This window comes from Ceratotherium simum, chromosome 2 (assembly GCF_057802395.1).
Source record: "Ceratotherium simum simum isolate JZ-2026a chromosome 2, ASM5780239v1, whole genome shotgun sequence".
In the NCBI taxonomy this organism is placed as follows: Eukaryota; Metazoa; Chordata; class Mammalia; order Perissodactyla; family Rhinocerotidae; genus Ceratotherium; species Ceratotherium simum.
Genome location: NC_141901.1, coordinates 74,262,862 through 74,290,606, shown reverse-complemented (window position 1 = coordinate 74,290,606; position 27,745 = coordinate 74,262,862). Strand labels below are relative to the sequence as shown.

The window sequence follows — 27,745 nt, the reverse complement described above, 5'->3', positions numbered from 1 at the left end:
CAGACTGAGTGACTTAACGAACATTTATTTCTCACAGTTCTAGAGGCTGGGAAGTCCAAGATCAAGGCTCATTCAGTGTCTGATGAGTGCTCGCTTCCTAGTTCGTAGACAGCCATCTTCTTGCTGTATCCTCACATGGTGGAAGGGGACAAGAGAGTTCTCTGGAGTCCCTTCTATAAAAGCACTAATCCCATTCACGAGGGCTCCACCTTCATCGCCTCATTACCTCCCAAAGGCCTCACCTCCTAACCCTATCACATTGGGGGTTAGGTTTCAATATATGTATTTTGAGGGGACACAAACATTCAGTCCATTGCAGTTGGGGAAGAGAGTTAAGTATTCAGCTTTTTCTTTAGCTTTTGAGAGAACTGAGACTGGTATAGTTAATTGGATTTGTCAGGAGAGAGGGAGAATCTCCCTCTGCCCTTTTCCTTAAGGTTCTTATGGCTGGCCAAATAATTAACAAGACAGGTTAGCAGGAGAAAATAATACCAAGTTTAATAACATGTATACATGGGAGAAAGCAGGGACACTGCGTTTCTCAACACAATAGCAGAAATTCTTGTCTTAAATACCATGTTCAGCCAATGACAAAGGAGGATGTTGGGGGTAGGGGAAGTCAGTTACAGGAGATTACCACTAAAGCACAGTAAACAAGAGTAAGGTTATTATGCAGATTTAAGGCCTCACCTTCCACATTGATAAGTTTCTAGGAATGAGGTCATCCCCCCTTTTCCCGATACAGAGAGGGAGATACCTTTACAAATGGAGATTTCCCTTATAAATGTAAATGTCTGTCTGACAACTCCTTGCAGGGCCATCCAGAGAATGTGGCCAGAGACAGAACGTCTGATAAGATGGGCTTGTTGGTGCCTTTTCTATTGTAACATCTATTTTACATTATATTACAGCCATCAGATAGAAGATCTGTTCCAGGAAGGAGTTACTATGTCAAATTCTTTAGGCAGTTAGTGGGGGAGGTCAAATGTCCTCAGAGAAAACAACCAAGGTAAAGAGATAGATTTCAGGGTGGCCAAATCTTGATCTCCCACAGTTTGAATGAGACAGTGTGGTCTGGTGGGGACAAGCCTTGAGATTTGAGTCTGAGGACCTAGGTTCTAGTTATAACTATTTCTTGCTGGTTTTGTCACCATAGACAATGTAATTTCTTTGGGCCTGCCTTATTTTTCATGTTTATAAACTGTGAAGAATAATATTTATCCCAATGGCTATTTGTAAGTATGAAACAAATTAATATAATTGAAAGTGCTTTGAAAGTAGGAAAACAGATATTAGATTATTAATAATAATAGATTTTTATTTGCTCTTTTATTGACAAGGAACTCATCGAAGGAAATCTGAATTGGGTGATTAGAGGAAAAGTTTATAATTCTTAAGAAAGGAAACAGGAAAAGTTCTTTACAAATAATTTTCAATTAAAATAAATACGGCGAGGGGCCGGCCCGGTGGCGCCAGCGGTTAAGTGCATGCGCTCCGCTACGGCGGCCCAGGGTTCACTGGTTTGGATCCCGGGTGCACACCGACGCACCGCTTGGCAAGCCATGCTGTGGCGGCATCCCATATAAAGTGGAGGAAGATGGGCATGGATGTTAGCCCAGGGCCAGTCTTCCTCAGCGGAAAAAAAAAGAGGAGGATTGGCGGATGTTAGCTCAGGGCTGATCTTCCTCACAAAAAAATAAATAAATAAAAATAAATAAATAAATATGGCAAACCTGTAGTCAGTTGTGGTTCTCTAACAGATTAGTTGTAGTGGTTTCTCATTATGATTATTTTAGTTATTACTATAGTTGGAGGTTTGCGTCTCTCTTCTTTCATAGAAATACTGCGTTTAAAGTAGAAAACGTATTTGCAATATTTAAAGGAAACTATTGTATACAAGAAGTATCACAATGGCTGAGTAGCATTCTGGAATTATGCAATAAGTTCTGGCACATTACAGATGCATTGTAGTGGAAGAATATGTAAAATGTTTCGCACATCAAATGTCTTTATCCTGCTTGCTGAACATAAATGCAGTTGTGTATTATATGTTATAAACCTTTTAAAAATGAAATGTGAGTGAGAAACTCATTCTCCAGTGGTACTAAGTGTGAATTAGCATACAGCTCAGTTGTCATACACACTAACTATGCTTTCTGGCCTGCAAAATAACTTGATACTGCTTAGTAATTATAAAGGAGACTTTACACATGGATTGGTAAATCCAAAGTAGATTTCAGACATGCCCAACTTTTTGATCTTTGAAAATGACAAGGTCACAAGATTATTGCTAAAAATATCTTAAATGCAATTTGGGGTCGGTACTCTGAGCTGGATTTCAGGTACTTAATAAACCAAAACAGGATTATGTCTTTAGGGCAAATATATAAACCTTCCCAGCAACTTTTCGGAGGTTACATAGGCACTAAAAATTTTTCACACCCTATTTAAAAATTTTTTTTATGTTTTAGAATGTTCTCACATTTCCAGTTGATTGATATGTGTGTAGTTTAAACTATTGCTAATGATTGTTTGAAGTAGATGCTAAGAATGGCTTTTATTAACCTACAAGGTAAAAAAAAAAACCTAACATAAAGGGTACCTACATTTAATAATACTATAATTTCAGAGATTTTTCAGCCATATTTCTGAGCCATCTTAAAAAGTTATTAACTTGTAACTATTTCTAATGAAATCGGTAGGCTAAATTTTAAGAGCACTGAGCCTTATTTGAATAGATGTGTGGTTTTAAATTAGGGTGTAGAAATTACATGGTTTGACAGGCCATCTGATAAATGCAAATTAGACCAACGGTATATGAGGACTAAATGAGAGAAATTAACATATGTAAATGTAAAAGCTAAGTGTTCATCTAAGTGTTGTAGATATGGGATTTTAAAATATGTTACATCTAAATTTCTGTAGAAATTTTTCTATAGTTTAAGGGAGTTCAGGGACTGAGTATGATCTGATACCTGGGTGGGGTCCTGTATATTAGCTTCGCCAGAATGTGCCCCAGTGTGAAAAGTGAACTGATCTTATAAAAATCTGTGTGTCATATCATGTCTTATGATGGAGAGGGTCTCTGAAGACAGTGTCTCCAATTTTTGTTTGTTTACATGACTGCAGCTATTTCAAGATACCTATGCTTTCTCATAGAATGAAGACCAACACAGAGATGGTGTGTCTAAGAAATTTCAAAAGGTGTAGGCCTCCTGATTGAAACATAATCTACTTACTGGAATCATTTTTTTCATTATAGTAAGTATAAATATTTAAAGGACATTATTTTTGTCACAGTTGACTTGTGTTCTTTGTTGAATAAATATTCACTTTCTGTCAAACACACTTATCATTGTTAGAGCTGTTTGAGTTTACCTTCTCCCACAATTTCAGTTGCATATCTTAAGTGAATTTAATTCTCAAGACATTTGAGAGGACAAATGAAGCCATAAGCTTTGAACTAGGAGAGCCCTTAGAGATGATCTGGTTCACGCTCTTTGTCCATTACGAGGAATTCCTTTGCAACATCCCTAACAGATGGTCATCTTATTCATCTAGACCCTGGTAGGGAGACAGCCTGAACTATTTTACAGAGTGGCCAGTTCTATGGATGTTCCACCACAAATTGAATCAAAATATGACTTTCTAAAATGTTCACCCACCTAGTTCTGCTTCTGGAACAAAGCCACTCATTCTTTCATCCAAGAAGTAGTCGCACAAAAATGTAAAGTTCAAGTCTCAGGTTCCCCTGATCATCTTTTATCTCAGCTGAATATCATCATCAATTACCTGTGTTCTTCCATAGGAAATGGTTTGTAGACAAGTAGCTCCTGATTATTTTGTTGCCCACTGAGTTTTTAACCTGTGACTGACCGTTGGGTTCCAGATGTGATCTCACCAGGCAGGCGCAAAAGGACTGTTGCCTCTTTATCTGGGTTCATATATTAAGATGGCCACAGATTATAGTCATATTATAGCCATACTTAATATAATAGCTATCACACAATTAGCTAAAAGGATATATTCACGTCAACTAAGATCCCTAGGTATTTTTCATGTGTTCATCCAGCAGTGTTTCCCACCATCCCTCCTTCCATCATGTTTATGGTATTTAGAGGTCTAAGTCCAAGAGTTTCTATTTGTCTCATCTAGTCCTCTTGTTTTTGGTTTTTGTCTTGTCTTGACACACAATTATGGTTAACTGCAGTGGGGTAAGGCAGAAGGGAAGAGTTGAGAGTTAGAAGTAGACCACTAAAGTAAGGGAGGGAAGCCCTGAGGCATTATATAATCAAACCTGCAGGTCCTAAGAGGAAGTTGAATCCATATTATATGATTGTGATGCCCAGAGAGGATGCAGACAGAAAGTGGTGCTCCAGTCCAGCAGTTAAAACCAGGCATCATGGAATGCCCTAACAAGTGGGAGAGCATGAAGGTATAGGGTTCAGGGTCAGATGGTCAGGAACATGTTGGGGCTGAGCAGCAAAAAAGAAGACACTTATTAACAGGTAGCAGGGCCTCTTTAATGGGATTCTAGGGTACAAGGCAGGATACCAGTCCCCAGGAGGAATAATGAGAGCAAAAACATCTTTCTGGGGGTGCTACCTGTGCTAGGATATCAGACCCAGGAAAGATGATAAGATTTCAGACTCAAGAAAGTGCAAGAGAAGCCCTTGGTGATAGGTTGGAGCTGGATCACCAGCAAAAAATGACCATGCTACTGTGATTCTTTTTCTTCTTTTTTCTTACCAGATATATTATTAGATCCAAATATTTCTTTTTATCTGTCTTACTCTGTGCCTTCTTATAGGTGGTCTGGATTTTACTAATTAACAATTTTATAAACAGTTGACTTCTTTAAGGCTGAATAAATGAACCAGAAGACTTCTATCCCTTGCCTAGCCCCACCTCCCAGGTCTGGCCCCTGAGCTAAGTCATCCTTGGAAGGCTATGCTTGTAAGGCATTCGAGTTAATGCTTTCTTTGGGTACTTCCTTCAGTGGTTTTTCTTTTATTTTCCTCTTCCAGTTTCTATACTCCAATAAGGGAAAGTCATGATTACGCTAACAGAGCTAAAATGTTTAGCAGACGCCCAGTCATCTTATCACATCCTCAAGCCGTGGTGGGACGTCTTCTGGTATTATATCACCCTGATCATGCTGCTGGTAGCCGTGCTGGCTGGAGCACTCCAGCTGACACAGAGCAGGGTTCTGTGCTGTCTTCCATGTAAGGTGGAATTCGACAATCACTGCGCCGTGCCTTGGGACATCCTGAAAGCCAGCGTGAACATGTCCTCTGATCCTGGGACACCGCTTCCTCTGCCGGTCAGAATCCAGAATGACCTCCACCGCCAGCAGTACTCCTACATTGATGCCGTCTGTTACGAGAAACAGCTCCATTGGTTTGCGAAGTTTTTCCCCTACCTGGTGCTCTTGCACACGCTCATCTTTGCAGCCTGCAGCAACTTTTGGCTTCACTACCCCAGTACCAGCTCCAGGCTGGAGCATTTTGTGGCCATCCTACACAAGTGCTTCGATTCTCCATGGACCACCCGCGCCCTGTCAGAAACGGTGGCCGAGCAGTCCGTGAGGCCCCTGACACTTTCCAAGTCCAAGGTTTTACTTTCCTCCTCAGGGTGTTCAGCTGATGTTGATTCCAGGAAGCAGTCCTTACCCTACCCGCAGCCTGGCTTGGAGTCAGCTGGCATAGAAAGCCCAACTTCCAGTGTCCTGGACAAGAAGGAGGGCGAACAGGCCAAAGCCATCTTTGAAAAAGTGAAAAGGTTCCGCATGCACGTGGAGCAGAAGGACATCATTTATAGAGTGTATCTGAAACAGATTATAGTCAAAGTCATTTTGTTTGTCCTCATCATAACTTATGTTCCGTATTTTTTAACCTACATCACTCTTGAAATTGACTGTTCAGTTGATGTGCAGGCTTTTACAGGATATAAACGCTACCAGTGTGTCTACTCCTTGGCAGAAATCTTTAAGGTCCTGGCTTCGTTTTATGTCATTTTGGTTATACTTTATGGTCTCACCTCCTCCTACAGCTTGTGGTGGATGCTCAGGAGTTCCCTGAAGCAATATTCCTTTGAGGCATTGAGAGAAAAAAGCAACTACAGCGATATTCCTGACGTCAAGAATGACTTCGCCTTCATCCTCCATCTGGCTGATCAGTATGATCCTCTTTATTCCAAACGCTTCTCCATATTCCTGTCGGAGGTGAGTGAGAACAAACTGAAACAGATCAACCTCAATAACGAATGGACGGTTGAGAAACTGAAAAGTAAGCTTGTGAAAAATTCCCAGGACAAGATAGAACTGCATCTTTTTATGCTAAACGGTCTTCCAGACAACGTCTTTGAGCTAACTGAAATCGAAGTGCTAAGCCTGGAGCTTATCCCTGAGGTCAAGCTGCCCCCAACAGTCTCCCAGCTGGTCAGCCTCAAGGAGCTTCATGTGTACCATTCATCTCTGGTGGTAGACCATCCTGCACTAGCCTTTCTAGAGGAGAATTTAAAAATTCTCCGCCTAAAATTTACTGAAATGGGGAAAATTCCACGCTGGGTATTTCACCTGAAGAATCTCAAGGAACTTTATCTGTCGGGCTGTGTTCTACCTGAGCAGTTGAGTACCCTGCAGTTGGAGGGCTTTCAGAACTTAAAAAACCTGAGGACCCTCTACTTGAAGAGCAGCCTCTCCCGGATCCCACAAGTCATTACAGACCTCCTGCCTTCCCTGCAGAAGTTGTCCCTCGATAATGAGGGAAGCAAACTGGTTGTGTTGAACAACTTGAAAAAGATGGTCAATCTAAAAAGCCTAGAGCTGATCAGCTGCGACCTGGAACGCATTCCACACTCCATTTTCAGCCTGAACAATTTGCATGAGTTAGACCTAAAAGAAAATAATCTTAAAACTGTGGAAGAGATCATTAGCTTTCAGCATCTTCAGAATCTTTCCTCCTTAAAGTTGTGGCACAATAACATTGCTTATATTCCTGCCCAAATTGGGGCATTATCTAATCTAGAGCAGCTCTCTTTGGACCATAATAATATTGAGAATCTGCCCCTGCAGCTTTTCCTATGCACCAAACTACATTATTTGGATCTAAGCTATAACCACCTGACCTTCATTCCAGAAGAAATCCAGTATCTGAGTAATTTGCAGTACTTTGCTGTGACCAACAACAATGTAAGTAAATCCATTCTTCCCTTCCCTTTCAGCCAGTCTTTGAGCATCTGCTGTTGCAGTGTGTAATGTAGGTAAAGAAAATGTACTTAAATCATAGTAAGCATCCTCTGAGCCTAGCCTGACCACCACTTACTAGACATGTGACCATGAACAAATTGCCAAAACACTGAGCATCAGTATTTCATCTAACTTACAAGTTGTCATGGAGATTTTATGAAAAAATAGATAAGCATTTAGGACAGTTCCTGGCACATAGTAGTTGCTCAACAAATGTTTTCTTTGTCTCTTTCCCCATTTTCTACAGAAACATCACAGTTGAAGTGTTTTAAACTAGTTAATTAGTTGTGACAGAGCTTACTTTTCATTTTGGGGAAGGGCTTATGTACTTAGAACGTTTTTTAAAACTTTTAAGCTTTCCAAATCTGTCATAGGAGAAGAACTTTTTGTTAAAAATAGTGGGATCATGAATTATTCATAAATCTTTTTTGTGATGCGGCAAGAAAGACTTGAAATCTGCATGCATGTCTAGAAAGACAATTCAAAATGAAAGGCCTGGTTCTATAATGCAACACTAGGTCTTCTTAGAAGCTTTTTCCAGCATCCATGCTTTAAAAATGAACCATAATTTGCAACAGTAAAGCCAAGTTAAGGAAAACTTAACTTCACTGAAACAAGAAAAAACAAAATAAATGAGTAGTTTCCTAGGTTAAAATGTGAGGGAGGAGGAAAAAGGAAAAATTTATGCTAACTGAAAGAGCAAGAGAGTGATGATAATGTCCATATGGGAAAAAGAAAAGAAACCTGTCAGAAATCAGGTCTGCTAAAAGATGAAAGTGATCTTCCTTTAATTGAACGTGGGGACTATTTTCTTCTACCCCACCCAAAAATGTATTATCCCCTAGACTTTTTGTAATTTATATTTCATGCTGCATATAGCTATGAGCATGGTGTTGGCTAATAAACATATTAATCTGCAGATATTATTTTCAAAAACCGTGGATTGTTGGAGAAATACCAGAAAGTTGGGGAATGAGAGCAAAATTCATGCTGATTTGTAGAACTCTGAAGACTATACTCATATATAAAAGGATAGATGTCATTCTAAGATAGATGAGAAGTCTTCAGGTCTTAAAAGATTATGAAGTTTCAAAACTCCTTTAGGATTGATCTAGATTAGCAGTATACAACAGAATTACCTGAAGGACTTGTTAAAACCCAGATTTCTGGACCCCATTCCTAAGGTTTCTGATTGATTGAGTCTGGTGTAGGATCTGATGGTTTGCAGTTCTACAACGTCCCACGTGAAGCTGATGCTGCTGGTCTGGTGACATGCTTTGAAAACTACAGGTCTAGAGATTTATCATTAGTGTCGTTTAGTTATGCAGTTGATTAATACTAATATTTTGGTGACATTTTTCCATTGTTAAATCTATAATAAAAAGTATAAATAATTATTTTGAAAGGCATTGGTTCCACCGAGTTGTTATACAGTTAAATCACTACATGAATTTTTGAATGTCAGAGCTTATTAAATTGTTAGCTGGCCATGAATTATTTTAATTTATAAACAGGTTAATTTTTTTTCTACTTTAATATAATGAAACCTTAAGACCATTGGTACTTTTGACACCAAGTTTATTGACTCCTTGACTGTGTCTGAAAGAGAGACTAGGTGTGAGTATCAGATACATCCTACCTTGAATAAGGGAGGATTCTTGTAGCACGTGAAAAGTCTTATGCTGAAGGTAGTTTATGGCCACAGTAGAATGATATCTTTGTCTGAGTTGTCTCAGAAATCTGATAATAAGAAGTAGCTAAGTATCCTCAGAGCCATAATGATGACCATGATACCTTTGAATGGGTAAGGAATCCTCAGAACTATAAAGAGACTTATTTAATAAGGATATGGAGAAACTGGAACTTAACTCAGAAGACAGTGACCAGAGAAATGAAAAGTTCCTCTCTATACAACAGTTTAGCCTAATGATGGGAAGTATTGGGAAGGGAAGGGAGAGAGAATAGTCCACGATATTGGTCTTCAAATATTTGGAAGACTTAAATAAAACAGAAAGCTTAGTGGGAGTAGCCATAAGTGTTAGAACTAGGACAAGCAGAAGATTTCTCATCTTTTCCAAAACTCTGTCCAAAGATTGAATGAACATTTGAGAAGGGAGAAGTGATTTTCTTATTAATAAAACTGTTCAGATATAGATTGTCAACCACTTGGTAGGAATGTTGTTAAAGGGAATCAGGAATTCATATTTCATGTAGGTATTTAAATAATTTCAAAGTTCCTTCTAACCTTGAGATGCTCATGAGTCTATGAGGTACACCAAAATATATTTAAAAATTAGAAAGTAAAACATAAAGTTGGATGCATACATATTTAGATAGGCATATGTGCAGAAATGTGAATTGATTTGTCCATTTGGAATAGAGATTGGTAAAGATTTCGAAAGAGTACGTTTTAAAGACTCTTCTAAAAGCTAGGGCAGTGTATCAGAGTTCATAGATGGAGGCAACAAATACTGACTCTGGGGTTAAGCAGAAAAGACATTGATTGAAAGGACATGTGCGTCTGTAGTATCACTGAAAAGGGTGCAGAATCAAGCCTGGGAAACAATCAAGCACAAAGTTACATAACAAAGAGGGCCAGAGCGAAAATCATTGCACAAAAGCAAAGTGGTGAGGATGCCCTGCAGCTGACCAAACAGCCCTGGGCACCCATGCTGCCTCTGAAAACTTGATGCTGCTGCTGCTGCAGCCCTTGCCCTCCCACAAAATAGGCTCTTCCTAGTTTCTGCTTCTTTGTGACCCTAGCCCCAATTCAAAGTCCAAGTCTGAGCACCTGATTGGCAGAGCTCATGAATGCCCACACTCGAGCCGTAAGGGAGCTGGGAACACAAGAATCTGGTGTTGTCAATTCCCCTAGTGGGAAGTGGGCTCTGCTTCCCACCAAGAGTCCCGCCAAGATAGGGTAGGGAATTCTTTAGACATCGAAGATATTGGACAGTCCGCTAAATGACGGACCTTCACTGAGAGGGCACTCCAGAGTTTCTTCCCCAGAATAGTACTAGGTGTTATTATAAAAAACATTAAACATTTCTTTTTATCATATTTTTGCAGCAGGATTCCTCAGAGCCCTTAATATATGAATGTACCTCGTGCTTTTCCAAGAGGGAGATATGGTATGCAACGTTTGCCAGATGTATTTGAACAAGACACTCTTTTTCATAGTAATTCTTGAAAGGAGTGTTCCTGAGAACACTGGATTAGGGAAATAGAAAAGGAGAGAGGTCATGCGCCGAGGATTGCAGCAGGCCTGCCCAGATGTAATGAGATGAGAGCATTTAGCAAGGTGGGTCAGAATGGACACCGCCTTGAAGTCTGCCAGTCAAGTTCATGTTTGATTCATTGAATAGTAGCTGGGATGAGACTTGAGCTTGAAGGTACTAGTTAGCCTGAACTGGTACCTTCATAGGAGACTCTGATTATAGCACATAGAAGGGTTGGGAGGGGACAATCAAGAAACAAAACCCCATGGAAAGGTCTAATCAGTTATGATTTAGAAGTAGGAATATAGATTAAAAACAAGAGACAAAGACTCTCATATTTGAAGGGAACACTATGAGCCATCTAGTCCAGAGATTGGCAAACTACAACCTGGGAGCCAAATTCACCCACAGTCTTAGCTAAGAAGGGTTTTTAAATTTTTAAATGGTTGATGGAAAAAAAAGTCAAACGAATAATAATAATATTTTGTCACACATGAAAATTATATGAAATTCAAATCTCAGCGTTCATGAATAAATTCCATTGTTCTCATTAGTGAGCCTATACTACAAAAAATTGTACTCAATTGTTATTGTATTTTGAATTTCATCACTTAAAAATGTGTGAAATTTTTTCTCTCTTGTTATATAAGTACCTACATAATATTTTCAGTTTTGCCTCTTGGCCCACAAAGCCTAAAATATTTACTACTCTGCTCCTTTAGAGAAAAACTTTGCCAACCTCTGCTCTAGTCCACTGCACTCATTTTACTGATACTAAAACTGAGGCTCAGAATGATTTACATGAGATCTGAAGCTTCCTATTGATGGATCTGGGATGGAACCCAAGTGTTCCAACTCCTTTGCTAGTGTTCTTTCTGCTGCATCTCAGATGCATCAATCCAAATGATGTTACATGGGATGCAGTGGTGTCTGTGGATGGGTGTGGAAGATGGGAGAAGAAGAGGCAGCAGCCATCTCTATCCCAGTGCCAAAGTGTATTTAGATTCTGATGGTATTGAATGTGGTGGAGAAGCCCAAGGAAAGGGGGAGATTTTAATAGCTTCACTCAAATCTTAAAAGCCACTCCAAGGTCCTCAGACTTCTACATTTCTGCATTTAATGCTACATGTCTGCATTTAATGCATTTCTTTTATGAACGCGAAGATTTCTAGCCAGAAGGTGAATAACGTAGAAGTTCCTTCTGAAGATCATTTATGTGGCAGTGCTTGTTGTTTTTGACATCACTACTTAGAAATAGAAATATTCAGCTTTGTTTCTTGAAGTGATTGGATTTTATGGATTTGGTTAGCATATCCTGAGATAGCATGTATCAGTGGCCAGAAATGAAGGCAATCTGACGTTGAGAAGGAATCTGAAGTAAGATCCCAGCCTCTGGGAAACAGTGGAGCATTTAATTATTAGTGTCAGCCTTAGATATAGGAAAAGAACCATCCTTCCTTGGATGTTCTGGGGTCCGGTACATTTTGTTGAAGATATTTGGGTCCCAGGGAATTTTAGGATAGAGTAATAATGTAGCCATTAGTTTTTCTATTTTTTTTTCAGGTTTTGTAGTTTATTATATTTATATATTATGGTTTACTCTATAAAACCTTTCTGTTTATGAAGCTTATCCTCTCCTTGATAGTCTATAAACATTTCTTTTGATTTTTGAGAAGAAATCAGTGGTCCACAGGGTAATTTTTTTCCTTTCTGGCTCACGCATTATAAAGTCTGAGAAAGAGCATGCTAAATGAATTTAGTATAAATAAATTCTATCTGAACACGTTTGTAAAATTTATTTGGTCCAGGCAAAATGTGTTTGGTGTTCTTGTAAGCTTCAGGGCAAACTAGTTTTAAAGGTGTAAGTAGATTTTTCAGGATAAAATTGCTGAGTTGAAGGAAAGTCTTGAGTCGCTAACATAGCTCCCCAGCTGCCTTTAGCAAAATGGAATTCAAGTAGGTAGTTAGGGTCCTGTGCCTTAGCTGGGTGCTGATGCTGAGAGAAGGCCCCTGAGATGGACTCTTGGCACTCAGGAAGTGGTACCACTAACCCAGCCCTTGACTCACTTTCATGACAGCAAGACAGTTGAGGGGCCATATAGCCTCTGGCCCCAGGGCCTGGCCCCAGAGGGTCACTCACTCCCATTGCCTTGTGGAATCCGTCTCCTGCACTAAGGGCTGAGTGGTTGCTAAAATCACAAATTCAGAGATTTGAAAGAAGATTGGTGAGAACGTGATAATGCTGATAGCCAGACAGAAGGAGAGTGAGGGCAATGGCTTCAGGGTGTTCACCCAATAGAAAATCCATCCTATTAAGCAAGGTACTTGCTGGGGATCTGGAAGCTGAGTGAAGAAGGGAGAGGAGGGATTCTCTAATGCAGCTCTGGTCAGGACACTCTTCTTCACGCACCCATTCCAGACTAATTCTTCGTGTAATTGTTTCGTATTTCTCTCTCCCGTTAGACCAGTGCTTCTCAAATGGAGGCAGTTTTGCCCCCTAGGAGACATTTATCTGGAGACATTGTTAGTTGTCGCAGCTGGGGAGGGGTGTGGCACTGGCATCTAGTAAGAGGCCAGGGATGCTGCTACATCCTAGAATGCACAGGACACCCCAGCAAAAGGAATTATCCCACCCAGAATGTCAACAGTGCCAAGGTTGAGAAACCCTGTGTTAGACTATAGTTCTTAAAGACCCGTCTGTCTTGCTCAGCACTTTATGCCCAACACCTAGCTGGAAGCCTGGCAACAAAAAGGGCCACTCGGCATGCCTTTACTGACTACAGACGAGCCGAGCCTTCTGTCTTTTCAGCCAGTTTGCCTAAGTTGTTGCTTAGGCACCAACAGGCACCCTCAACCCAGAGTGCATTGCACAGGACTGATTGTTTCCTCTACTTGTCCATCACTGACCCTACTCCTTAGCTGCAGATGTCTCTGACTAGAATGAGTCGCTTTAGAAAGGGGTTACATTTCTTCTTTTTCTCATCTCTCTGCCATATCACTATATTGAAATCTACATATGTGTGGTTTTGCATCTGCCTTCTTGAGAAGGGAATGAAATAAAAGGGTAGATATTTTTCCTTTGCTTATACCTAGTATTTTGGTGGACAATGATGAGCTATATTGAATGCCCATCTGACTAACAGTGATCATTAGATTTATTTTCAAGGATATTCAGGACTGAGTATATGTGTGGGTAATGGAGGAGAGCGGAGCTTCCAACATAATGAGCATTTTTTAATGCAATTTGGCCATTTTTTTGGTTTGTATAGAGAATATTTATCCTTTTGAGGAGATAGTTCTGGATGGCCCTGGAAGTTTCAGTAGAGAGCTGTCTCGGTGGGGCTGCCCATCAGAGGGAGCAGGCTGAGCTCCAGGGTGTCCCTTTCATCTCTGTTTCTAACAAGGGCACTTCCTGAACCAAGGAACCTACATTGTTTTATAGTTACATAGATGCCCTGTCCTGGCCTGTATAAATATGTGGAGTATTATAGGGTAGGGTGTGTGCAGTCGAGCTCTGCCTGGCTCAAGCTCACCTCTCAGTGGCGTGATAAGAGTTGAGGGCATTGCGCATGTTCAACACTTCTCTGGATGTCTTTCACCAATAAACCCTATTTCATATATGCACTGTGGCTCCCTGAGAAATTCACATGCAACCTACCCACCAGACAGTTCAGTTGCGCAGCTCTAGAAGTTGACCTAATTGCAGGCTATTTATCATATTTAAAATTATTTCTCTGTTATATGATTTAATCAAAGCTGTCAGAGAGCAAGAAGTGTGAATATTTATGAGTGAGTATGTAGAGGGGAATGAAATGTACATGTATATATTATCATATCTTCTTGTCTCTGCTCTCTCAACTTTTTTTTTTAACAGAATGAAGTTTTCAGTGTGCACTGTGAAACCCTAAGAAATAGCCTTGCGTCTGTTCTCAGGATGTTTTTTGAGGATGTTGCTCATTACATTACACAGTAAACTCTTTATGAGGACTCTTGAGAGCAATTTATTTCTGATCTAGCATTCAAGAATAATTATGATTCTCCTGACTTACTGGTTTGTTTTTTATCTTTAGGTCAGTGAGTATGTAACTGATTAGGTTTTCTTTGAGAATTGCTCCTTAGAATGTTTAGAGCCAAATTTTTTCCCCACCCATATATAACAAGGGTTAGAAGTTCACGGTAGCCTCAATCCTGACTCCACGTCAAGATGTCCTTATGTTTCCTTAATCTTTTCCGTCTACTTGAAATTTATCAGGCCGGCCCCGTGGCTTAGTGGTTAAGTGCGCGCGCTCCGCTGCTGGCGGCCTGGGTTCAGATCCCGGGCGCGCACCGAGGCACCACTTCTCCGGCCATGCTGAGGTCGCATCCCACATACAGCAACTAGAAGGACGTGCAACTATGACATACAGCTATCTGCTGGGGCTTTGGGGGAAAAATAAATAAAATTAAAAAAAAAAAAAAGAAATTTATCATCATTGTTATATGTATCCCTGTAAATGTCCAGAAATGATTTTGGAAAAAGGTAGGGGTATAAAGAAGTAAATGTATTATCATAGGTGATCACAAACCAGTTTGACTGGCGCCTTTTTTTCCCTTTGCAGATTGAGATGCTACCAGATGGGCTGTTTCAGTGCAAAAAGCTGCAGTGTTTACTTTTGGGGAAAAACAGCCTGACGAGTTTGTCCCCTCACGTGGGTGAGCTGTGGAACCTGACTCATCTGGAGCTCATTGGTAATTACCTGGAAACACTTCCTCCTGAACTGGAAGGATGTCAGTCCCTAAAACGGAGCTGTCTCATTGTTGAGGAAAATTTGCTCAGTACTCTCCCTGTGCCTGTTACAGAACGTCTGCAGACGTGCTTAGATAAGTGTTGACCTGAAGAGAAAATAATTTTAAAAGTATGCCCCAGGGCTTTAAATAAGAACTAAAACTTCCTAAGTTATAAAGATGAAAAATGGGTAATAATTTTGACTAACTATAACCAAATGTCTTATTAAATAAAGCAACTCAGTGTTTAGCCCTGAGTTAAACAGGTAAAAAAGTGTTGACACTGAACTAAAGTTTTGTGAATAATTGGTCTTTAACTTATCGAGTTGTAAGAAGTACACTTTGAGGGTGGAATGGGGGACATGAAATTATTGACTCTCTACCTTGTAGTTTTTCCCTTGGAGATTAGATGTCCTTTCTTCTCTCTCCCCCAGTCCCCGTTACTTATTTGCACACTTGTTTTAACTAACTTCCCGTTTTGATATTTAGCGCCCAGACCATCAACTCATCCATGTAAATTTCCTTGATGTATATTCAGCACTGTCTTTCATTTTATGTTCTTAAATATTTTTAGGCAGGGTGCATTGTGCTTGGCAGAATTCCTTCTTGGCTTAATTTTTACTTCCTGTCCCAGCTTGCTTGAGTCTTCCTTCATCTGGTTTTCTCTTAACAACAGTGATGAACCCTGAGAAAGTGCCTGCCTTTGGCCTTTGCGTAGAACAGGAGCAGGGTACTTAGGACATGTCACCCTCAGGGCATCCTGAAAATTAATGTATTCTCTACAGTTTCTTCTTCCGTGTCATCAAAGCCTTTTTTATTTGCTAATAATTTTTATATTAAATGTAAAACATTTAAATATTTTCTATTGTATAATCTTGGATTCAAAATCTGTGAGAATAATTTTATAAAGTACAGAGAACACATGCATTTCTTTAAGAAATTACTTAATATACTCGGTTTGGGCTGCTTATGATTTTCACGTTTGTGTGCATTCTGCTCCAAAATGTTTTTGTACTCTGCAACTAATTACTTTTGGATAACAAAAGGATTGTGTTTCATGCCCTAAAATATTTGGGGGGTTTCCTTATAAGAGGATGGCTGCATTGTCTACCTCTCTCGTCCCTGATTGCTGTGCTATTGTACGGGTACAATTCTTAATTACTACAAAAACTGTGATGGAAGAGAGAGGGATAGATTTGGATCTTTAAAATTGATTGTAAAACACTTCGTAGAAATTAAGAGTTAAAGCAAAATACTTTTCTTCTCCATCTGCATGATCTCTAGATATGATTATAATGTAAAACAGCCTCTTTTCATTGTTTAGGACAAGTTCTCAAAGCTCACAAAGAAATAGATCCATTTAACTGAAATTCATCTCATGCCTTTGTCTAACTTTTCTGGAATATGTTTTGCTCTTTTTTATAAAGAGCTTTGTGTTTGGCCTTTTATTATCATGCATATTGTAAAATGAATAAAATCAACTGACTCATTTTTGGGAAATGTGCATTTTTAATGTGTTTTTCTCTAATGGGTCTAGGCATTATGATGCCATCTCATTTGGGATGTAACTATGAAGTAATCTATCAACTGCACCTAGACAAAACTGGAAAACTCTGAGTAAAGAGTACTGTAAACATAGAATTGTGAGGTGTGGTATGTTTTTCTTGCTTGGCCTGTTCCGGAAAGATGAAATGAAGTCTTTCAATTATAGCAAAATGTAGCTTCCTGCCTGCCACATACCCCTGGACTGAAGCTCAGAGAAAAGAATTATTCATGTCAAATGAAATTTCAATAATATTAGCTACAAAAAGTATAAAACACCAAAAGCTGCCTAAAACATTATTGTTTATTCTGAGTAAGAAGGAATAGTGTAAAAAATGTTTTCTTACCAAAACTTGCCTTTAGTCAGAACATTCAAGTTCTCAGGGACCCAGGCATAACTGATGAAACTTTCTTCTAAGACTTCAGAAAACAGATTCTGACTATGTCTGGGAGTTTTTGTTATTTTCATTTTTATTTAATATGAGTTGATGGTCATTTTAATGTTTCACGATAGAATTGTCATGTGTACTAATTCTAATGTTGGGTGGGATTATCTTAAGTTTTAGACATGAATATGGTACATGGAGAGGTATCTAAATGTTTCTGGTGGGCCGGCCCCGTGGCTTAGCGGTTAAGTGTGTGCGCTCACTGCTGGCGGCCTGGGTTCGGTCCTGGGCGCGCACCGACGCACCGCTTCTCTGGCCATGCTGAGGCCGCGTCCCACACACAGCAACTAGAAGGATGTGCAGCTATGACATACAACTATCTACTGGGGCTTTGGGGGAATAAATAAATAAATAAAATTATTTAAAAAAAATAATAATAAATGTTTCTGGTCATGTAATTAGCCATAATTTATGTGAAAAATCTCACCCTCTTCTATAAAGAAGAGTTTTCAAAACAAATTTCAGATTTGCTACCATTTCCCTGACAAACTAGAACTTCTCCATGGCTAGTCACGGGTTTTGTTCACCTGCAGAAGTCATTTGCTAAATCTTCTTTATCACCTCTCTAAATTTCTGGAAGCAAGTTACTATCAATAACGAATACTGTAAGCTGCTTTCCAAACACTAAGGTGTAGTTGCTGGTGCAGACTCTGTTGTTCTTGACACCATAGTTTTTAGATTTTTTTATTTTGATCTTACACACCAGTGTGCACATAGCTTTTAAAATGATGTGACACTGATGTAATGAACTCTGAAACCACCACTTGACATACGAAAATGTGGTGTTGGTGTCACGTTTGCTACATTGTTGGAGCAGATCTTCATTTTATAAGTGTTCATATTTATTTAAGAGAATTGCAAATGAAGAAAATGAATTCTGTTCAATTATAATTATGAGACTTTAGTTGGCACTTAATTTCCAAGAATGTGTAGCATTTTCCAAAAAATAAATGTGGATGTTATTCAGAACAAAGTTGATGGCTTATGCTAGCAATGGCATTGGTTCATTTTATTTACATGCGCACACACACAGATGCACACACACGAGTTTGCACACACATAGAGACACACAAACCCCTGTGTATGCAAAATTTAATGTATTAGTTTTGAATATGTTTAGTATGTTTTTCCAAAGTTGCAAGAGGTTGTAGGTTAATACTACAATATTAGTTATTTTTTATTCATTACTTGTAATCATGGAGTGTTCTATTCTCTTAGTTATATATTTTTGAAAAAAACTGAATGCTCAACCTTAGTCTGAGAAACTAAGCAATTCTGAGCATTCCTGGTAAGGTGTAGTGTTCTTTTCCTAACCTACATCAGGGTATATCTATGTGGCACGTAGATACTATTTTTTCATTCTTCATCCTCAGTCTTAATTTTTTTCCCCCAGATGTCGCCATATTTCACTTTCACTTAACAAACGTTTGTGTTAAACAGGGTAAATAGAGATCCTCAGGATCTCGGCGCTGTGGCACAGCTCCAGTTTGTGTGCTGTGGTGTGCTGCCATGAGTTATTGGCATAACATTATTGTTTGATAGTGAAAATATTTGTTTCTGTTCTTCAAGTGTTTCATGATTCAAATTTTGTATGTTTAATTAAAATATTGCATAATATTGGTGGGTTTAGAAACCATTAAAATAATCGAACAATTATTCTGTGGATTTATAGCTTTATTTCCTTATATTGTCAATAAAATGCTCTTTCCATCTTGACATTCTCTTAGCATCGTCCTATCCACATAAAGTATTGTTTTCCCTTTCCGCTCACCTACCTCCTTAAATTTGATCAGCACTTGCATAGGAACAGAATATATTTGTGCCGAGGAGCTTGCAGTGATCCTGGAGCATGTATTTATTTGGGGGGAAGCCAGAGCTTATAATTATGCCTAATTGAGTCACTCTACCTTACGAATCCCTACAGTGTATAGAGCTGATCCAGTGATCCCTCATCCCTACCAAAAGCATGAGAATATAACTGTAAGTCCTTTGTTTTCAGGAACTGTATATTGCATCAGAATCTATGTTTATTTCTTTCTGGAAACAAGAGGGAGGCTGGTGGGAGAGGGGAGGAGTTATTTTGGATCCTGGTTTGAATTATGAAGACATTATATACATGAAATGGTATAAACTAATAACTGTTGCAAAATACCCTGGATGTAATTATTTCTTGTCTTCAGCTGGATATGAAAGGCTGAACAGTAAAAAAACTGCAGTCCTCTTTAATTGGTTTCTTCCTGTTTCTGGTCCATCACTTATACATCCCCTGGGAACTGCCTACTAAGTACCTTTGGTAATGGACTACATTCTCTTCAACTTTTTTTTTATATGAACAGTTTCATCAACACTAAAGTATTAACATAGAATATATGAGTCAAAGTACTGAATTTGAGGTGGCTTCCAGTTGAACTTAATTCGTATTTAAGTTTTACATTTGATTGTATAATACACGACTGCTGAGAAAAACAGTGATGAATGCCTCCTGCATGTTATATATTATCTCTAACAGAGATGGTGCAATTTAAAAAATACAAAGGGGCATAGAATTAGAATGGATATATTTGTGCATATATGTGTTGTGTATAAACCCAAATATTTATGTTTAAATATTTTTAAAACTCTTCAAATGTTTCACTCTCAGTGAAATAACGGGCCAATCTTGAGAAGAGGCATTTTCTTTTTTTAGCTTCACAGCGAAGGCTAGCATTTGTTATTTTATCTTTGTCACATATTTTGAGAATGTACATAATCGCTTTTTGCTTCTGGTAAAGAATTATTAGAAAATTTAAGATTTTGTCGTGAGTTGAATGTTTTTGGGCCTCAGGTTTATCATGTAAATCTGCATTTTTGTGGTAAATCCCTTTGCCTGAGATTCAGTAGTTTCTGATAAACTTTACTGTTTTTTTTTTTAATTGATGTCTTAATGGTTTATAACATTGTGAAATTTTGGTTGTACATTATTGTTTGTCAATCACCATATACATGTCTCCCTTCACCGCTCATGCCTACCGCCCACCCCCCCCAGACACATTCTCTGTCCATGTGTTTATATTCCACATGAGTGAAATCATATGGTGTTTGTCTTTATCTTTCTGGCTTTGAACTTTACTGTTTTTAAAGTACCTTTTGTGTAAAATAAAGATTCAGTTTTTATAATAAATGGCAAATAAAAGCAGGTAAATATTGGAAGACATTGACTGTACTGATTTTTACCTGTGTACACCTATCAGTGCCCAGTTTCCAAAAACGATTCCTCCTTTCATCGTCCCACACTTCCCTGTGCAGTGTACTGTTACATTATTTCCCAAATGATAGATTTTAGAATTACACCTGAATCTCATAACAGTACTATGAGTTTTCAAAATATGCTACAATGGTCACAAAATAGCAAGCTCCTGAAAAGAACAGGATTGATCCTAGAATACACTGAGGGATGGGGGGGTGAAGTCTGTCACTCTCCTAGTGTGTCCATCTGTCCAGTAGTGTTCATCCTTGGGGACTGATGTTCACAAACCAACCCATCTCTCTCCCTCTCTTGTTGGCTCCCATTTCTCCATTTACTGTAATTTAGCACTAATGCTGAATAGTGGACCAGATAAATAAAACAAAGAACTGCAAGATAGGAAATTTTGAGAAGGTTTAGTAAAGAGAGAAAGAATGGAATTATTGAGTAAAATAGGCACATGATAACTTGATCTTTTGGACAGAAGACTTTCTCTTGCTCTCTCTCAATCTCATACACATACAGAGAGAGAGAGAGAGTTTCAGGAACACATCAGAAAGCTGACACCCAGTACTTTTCTCTGCTAGAGGATAGAATTCAATATATACTGAACCAGATTATGGAGGAAAGCAGCTCTGCTAAAACCAGATGGCCATATTTTTCCCTGGAAGTGCGGTACTTCAAGAAAGGTTTTCACCCTCCTCTAAGTACCTTAGGAATGGGAAATATAGTGAGGAAAGGAAGCCAGTGCCTGACTTCAGGCATTGGCAGCCATTCAGGGCCTGCTATGTGCTTTGGGTCGCTGGGCTCCTGTGTCAACAGCCTACGGGCGATGACATGCCCCATGAACACGGCAGTAAGTGTGGCTTCATGTTCCTCAGCACTCACTTCCACGTTACAAAATGGCTTTTCGAACATGCGGTGAAGGGCGCTCCCGCGGACGAGCGGCTGCGTGGGTGCTGTTGAGGGCATGTCTGATCCTCCGGAGCTGCGGCTTCTGTTTGGGTTTCTGCCCCCTTCTCCTCTGGGTTCTCTGAAATTCAGGTTCCTAGCTTGTGTTCTCTGTCCCTCTCATCCCTGGAGTCTATAGAGAAGAACAGTTTATGCAAAGGCACAAAACCAGACCTTGAACTCAAGCCCTGTGTTTGGGAAGAATATATATCGATATGCCAAAGAAGGATCAGAAAAGTGTCGTTTTTTAACATGCATAGTCTTTTTTAAAAATACAAATGTCTCTATGTTGTCTCATCATCCTCCAGAGTCATAAATCCTGCCTCCTAAATGTCAGTGGTTCTATAGAACTGCCTGTGTGCTACTGAGAAGCTTTTCAAATTATTTCTTGTAATAAATACCTTGAATTTTTTTTTTTAATTTTTTTTTTTTGTGTGAGGAAGATCAGCCCTGAGCTAACATCCATGCTAATCCTCCTCTTTTTTGCTGAGGAAGACCAGCTCTGAGCTAACATCTATTGCCCATCCTCCTTTTTTTTTCCCCAAAGCCCCAGTAGATAGTTGTATGGCATAGCTGCACATCCTTCTAGTTGCTGTGTGTGGGACGCGGCCTCAGCATGGCCGGAGAAGCAGTGCCTCGGTCCGCGCCCGGGATCCGAACCCGGGCTGCCAGTAGCGGAGCACGTGCACTTCACCGCTAAGCCACCGGGCCGGCCCAATACCTTGAATTTTATACACCTTTTTACACATGCCTGTTTGTTCGTATGGGGCTCAGCGCACATCATTTTTTACTCTCTGCCTCCCTCTGCTGCTAAGATGAGAATAAATCAAATAGAAGCTTGCCCAGCCTCTATTTCCTCCCTTTCTATTCAGTTTCTCCTTGTAGCCCCCAACGTGAGATCTTGAGAGTTCAGTTGCCCTCACTTAATCTCAGTGACTCCATCTCAAATGACATGCACTTGGAAAGCCCCATGCAGTGCCTGGCACCAGGACCAGATCAGACATGTGGGTGCCCTGGGCAGGTAAGAATTTGGCACCCCTTTAAAAAAACATGCTTTGAATATTTATTCAATATGTATTTAGTAGAGATGGGGGAACTGGTTTTCTGTTAGTAAAAATTCATGAACCTTTACCGCAGCTGTCTAATTATTTTCTTCTCCAAAACAAGAGTGAGGGAGAGCTTAAAGATGATTGACAGAGAGACAGGTGGGAGTAGGGGCTGTGGGGCGAATGAGCGTTCTCACAGCTCACAGCATTTCTGTCAAACATCCCCAGTAGACAGTCTCTTTTTCCCATGCCTCAGGAGCAGGCCTGTCAGCTGCTGAATCTCCTCTCTTTCCTCCTCGAAGCACTACTCTCTTGGCCCCTCCCAGATCTCACTCCGCACTCCCTCCTGTCTCTCTCTGGCAATGCTGTTTAGTGTTGTCCTAACCAGAATACTCCAAGCTTCTATATCCTCACCCATTACTAAATCCCATCTTTGAGAGTATTAAATACCCATCATAACGAGGGCGATGTTTTAGTTTGTACTCAGCAAAATAAATGTCTTTCAGTTATCAAGATCCCCCCTTCCTAGAAGGCGGTTTCTTGTCACAATTTCAAATTCAAAAAAAGAGACTTATTCATTGAGGTGAATGGGAGTAGGACCAATTTGCATTTCTGAGGCTGGTTACCCATTACATGTGGAAAGTTGAGTTAACTGGTCCCTTATTTCCAATTATTCCAGTGACATTTGGTGTTCCTTGTACCCAGGCAAATGTTTAAACATGGGGGAACCAATTGCCACCTGTGTGAAGGGATTTCCTTCTAGTGTTTCCCTGAACTGAGTTTGGATTCACATCCTTGTCTTATTGCTTCTATAGTACTTCATAAAGAAAGGACTCAGATCATTATGGGGAGAAAGAGTGGTTCTGTCACCCTTTTCATAATAGACTGAGCTAGTCTCAGGGAATGGCTCTGTGAAAAGGGAAAGCATGAAGAAGTAGCCAAGTGAGGGAGAATTGCTTCCGTCTGCATTAAGAGGCCTAAGGAAAATTTGCTGGACTTGTGAATCCTGGACAGAACAATACATCACAAACCTCATTAATGGCTTCAAATTGAGAAAAGATAAAAACCTAATCATTTCACCCGTGCTCCTTCAGCTTGGAGTCCGTCACTGTAGGGAAAATAACATAGCGAAATACAACAGTAATGTTATGTAGCATCTGCTACCTGCCAGCTACTCTGCTAGCTTCTTTGTGTGTGCTACCTCAAGCCATCCAACCACCTTATCTGATGTGTTATTCCCATTTTACAGATGAGAAAACAAACTTAAAAATTGTAACTTTCCCAAGGTCTCATGACTGTTCAGGAGAGGAATCACATTCAACCTACAGGTCTGCAAAGCCTGTTTTTACGAAAGTTTAGGTAAACAACACTTAACATCAGCACTTCATCCTCTCCCTCACCCACCTTGGTGTTTGAAGACTCACAGATCACGCTCTGGTTTTCAGAACTCTCTGGTCCCTTCTCGATGGCTTTAAGCCCAGTGCTTCTTCCTGCTCCATATCCTGGTTTGTCTTCTGAGCCAATGAGTCACTTCCTATCCATTTTATTTTCCCTCTCATCCCCTAATGTAATTCTAGAATTGCAGAATTTTCCAACTGGAAGGAACCATGGAGACTTTTCCGAAGGGGAAAGCCTAAGTGGCTTGTTCGAGATCACAAGCCCTCTGTTTGAGGGAGATGTCACCTCAGTTTGTGCATGTTCCTGTTGAGTGTTCTTTTCACTTTCCTGGGCTGGTGCTAGAAGCACATATTATATTTAACCAAAGTCTAGTGGAAGGGCTAAGACTAGCACCCAGGCCTCCACCCTAACTCCAGGTTCTGTGCATTCTCTAACAAGCTGCATTCATTTTAGTTACATCCTGCGTCTTGATAACAACCGCTTCCTGTGCACAGTGCATTACTGGCCCCAAAGCACTTCAGGCTCCCGTCCCCATTTCACTGATACGAAAACTAGGCTCTGAAAGAGCCATCTTCAATAGTTAGCACTATTGACAATTACTAAAGCATCTGCCATAGACTTTATAACCATTACTAATGCTTAAAGCATGTTAAGGTAGGCATTATCTCCATTTTATAGAAAAAGAAATAGGTCCAGGCAGGTTAAATGACATATTAGGTTATGTATTAGGTTATATAGCTAGTATGTGGCAGAGCCGGGTTTTGAATGGGAGACTCTTCAGCACCAGATCTCTGCTTTTTGTGTAGTGCACACTGCCGAGGTCATATGGCAAGTGAGAGATGGGGTTCTGAGCACAGCCTAGGATTTCAACATCTAATCCATTATTCTGTCCTTTATAATGTGCAGACTCTGAATATTCTGGAAAAGGATTGATATACATGCAGACGCACACATATACACAAACACAGTTTTTAACACCCTTTAGTATAAATATAACATAATTTCATCCAAAGGACTAATGTATTTTTAAACTCTGTGGTTATTTTTGAAAAAGCACAATTTTTATTTTCATGTGCTAACCTAAACTATGAGCACATTTGCTCTCGTTAGAAGAATGGAATGCCATTCTGAATTCTGGACCCTCTGGGAGATGTTGGATAAAGACCCCATCCTGTTGAAGAGTTGTTACCATTTTGGGTTTTGTTTCAAGGTGCAGATGAGGCTTGCAGCCGGTTTGGGTTTTACTACAGAACTACAGCTCCGGTTTAACTCCCTGAGAGTCCTGATTTATTATAGGGAAATGTTGGCAGATATTTTAGACTTGCAAAATGACTACCAATCACAGCTCAGGCTAAATTTGTTCTAAATTTGTTGTGCTGATTTAGACGTTTGGAGAGTGAGGAGGAGGAACGGGTTATGCTGTCCTTACTGAATTCATGCTGTGCTCCAGATAAGAAGCTGTGTTCCTCACCCCAAGCTCATGGTGCATCCCTCCCTGGCTTTGCCTTCTGGCTGAATGCACTAAACGTAGGGAAAGCCTTAACCCAAGCTCTAAGAACACACTCCTCGAAGCACTGGTTCACTTGGCATTTCCACCTGGATTCTTCAAAAGACCTGCCCCTCAAGACAAGTGGCATGTCAGGCCCACTGTGCATCATCTGGATCAGCTGTCTCCAACGTCCATTCACACAGTGGGACTGCAGCTCTCGGATGTCCTCCCATCTCCTCCACTGAGCTCTGCTAAGGAAGGGAAGATGACCTACCAAGTGACTTTGCACAATCACAGTAGCAGCAGCTTATATTCTTCTAGAAAATGAAAGAAATTGGCCCTCCTCCCTTTTTCTTTCTGGTGGTGAGTCTAATTCCTCCAGCTCAGAAAAGAGTGCCCACAGAGAATTTTTTTCAAGGCTGGAAATGAGCCAAATGGTTTGGGTGCTGCCTAAGATAACCAGCAGAGGCCCCGGCTGAGCCCGTGACTAGAGAGGCCTGCCGGAAATTAATACGCTTCTCTGGGTAAGCTGTGGCTCAGCAAATTTGGTGGTGTTGAGGATGCCGGAGGCCGGCTCACAGGGGGAGAGGATATAGGGTCCTCGTGACTTCCAGGATTCAGCATCGGCCTTCACGATGCTGCCATTTCTGGTGTGATCAGCATGCGCAGGGTCGCGGCCTAACTGAGCCTAATGAGACAGTGAGCCTAGAAGTTCCCAAGGGTGCCTTCTAACTCCAATGCTCTGATCCAGATAAAATGCTCAGTGAGTGAGAAGTGTTGATCAGGGTTAGTATTAAGTAATTTTCTGAAAAACTCGAGCATGTCATACATTTATTTTTCAACTTTTGAAATGACTCACTTTATGACATATGAACAAGACTTTTATTCACTAAAGAACCTAGAGCATAATAGCAAGTGAAGGCGGATGGAATTATTTTAAAGGGCTGTTCTGCCGTGCCTCCGCATCAGGAGAGCCAGGTGTACAGTGAAGGGTAGCTATCTAGGGCAGGGCAGATAGGAACATTCCAGGAGGGCCTCCTTCATGCTCAGGTTACAGTTTCCAGTAAAGAGAAATGTCCTGAAGTTGCACAGGTAAAAAGGTGACCAGTGAGGTCCTCAGCTCTCAGGCTTTAACATCGAAGCTTGAAATCTGAGGCTGATCCTTCACCACTGACATCCAGCCCAGAGTCTGACCCGGGGCCAATGGAGTTGTCCCTACAAGTTGTCAGTTCTCAGGTTTCTGTTCCATGGGGCTCGGGGTCTAAGTGTCCACTCAGCTAACAGGCTCCCAGTTGGAGAGACGCACCTCCAGGCTTGAGTGCACTGAGAGATATTGGCTCCTCCCTGCATCTAGGGTGCAGTCTCAACTGGGTGCCAGCTCCAAGGGCAGGCTGTGTGCCCCTCAGGCTTACCTGACCGTGGTGGGCTGTCCTGGAGGTGTGTGCTGTATACCTCCTCTGTGCTCTGGTGCCCCCCTCAGGACTGCTCCAGGCCTAGACTTGGGCTGTGCTGTGACTAGAAGAAGAGAAAGCAAGATGGGTGTCCTAGACAGAGCTGAACTGTCAGCTGGCTGCCAGGGAGGCATCAGCCCCACCCTGGTTTGGAGTCCTATCTCTACCAGTAACACTTGAGTAACCTTGTCTCTCTGACCTCAGTTTCCTCTTCTGTAAAATGTAAACTCTATTCTATAAATATTGAGTGCCTCCTCCTACCTGGGTGCTGCCTTAGGTATTGAGGATACATTGGGATCAGTGGTGACAAGACACACAAGCCTCCGCTCTCATGGAGACAAACCTCACACTGTCTTAGGAGGATTACATGAGATTCTGTGAAATGCTTAGCATCTCGTCTGACCATAGTGGATGCTCACTACCTGTTAGCTCTAATGAGTTTTCCTCCAAAGATGGTAGAAAATCTTTTAAAACATGCCCTTCCCCACCCCAATCTTTACGCACGTACTTCTTTCCTTGCTCCCTTTGCCCAGCTAACTCCTGATCATCCAGCTCCCAGGTTAAATGGTCACTTCCTCAGGGTAGCACCTCCCTGACCAGGTCCACATTTAGGTTCTCCTGTGGTGCGTTCTCGTGGCAACCGGCACTCTACTTTGAGGTATCCATCGCTTTGGTAACTCCTACTTGTTTAATGTCTGTTACCTGAATAGACTATGAACCTGGTGTGGACAGCATCTGTGTCCACCTGAAGTCTTGGCTCCTGGTTTTGAGATTCTCCGTAAATATCTGACCATCTGACTGGCTGACATGTGACGGGGATGTTCCCCTCCAAATGAGAAAAGTACACTGGACCAGAAAAAAGGAGAATCTCGCCCATCAGGAGCACATGGGTCCTTTCTTCCCTCTCTCTTTTTTCTTTCCTAATATGAAGAAGAGGGACAGCCAAGAGATGGCTGAAAAAACAGGCT

The 27,745-nt window shown here is 40.6% G+C and overlaps 1 protein-coding gene across 3 annotated transcripts in view; it reads left to right on the top strand.

The window, feature by feature from the left end:
- Positions 1 to 20,408, top strand: part of LRRC8B (leucine rich repeat containing 8 VRAC subunit B) — a 68,700-nt gene extending 48,292 nt beyond the window's left edge. For all 3 annotated transcript variants that reach the window (XM_087447861.1, XM_087447851.1, XM_004420869.3), the window contains 3 exons: positions 3,160 to 3,261; positions 5,028 to 7,192; positions 15,066 to 20,408. In XM_087447861.1, coding sequence (XP_087303987.1) covers positions 5,054 to 7,192; positions 15,066 to 15,338 — 2,412 coding nt within the window. In that variant the 5' untranslated portion in view covers positions 3,160 to 3,261; positions 5,028 to 5,053 and the 3' untranslated portion in view covers positions 15,339 to 20,408. The remainder of the gene's footprint in view (positions 1 to 3,159; positions 3,262 to 5,027; positions 7,193 to 15,065) is intronic.
- Positions 20,409 to 27,745: the final 7,337 nt, after the last annotated feature.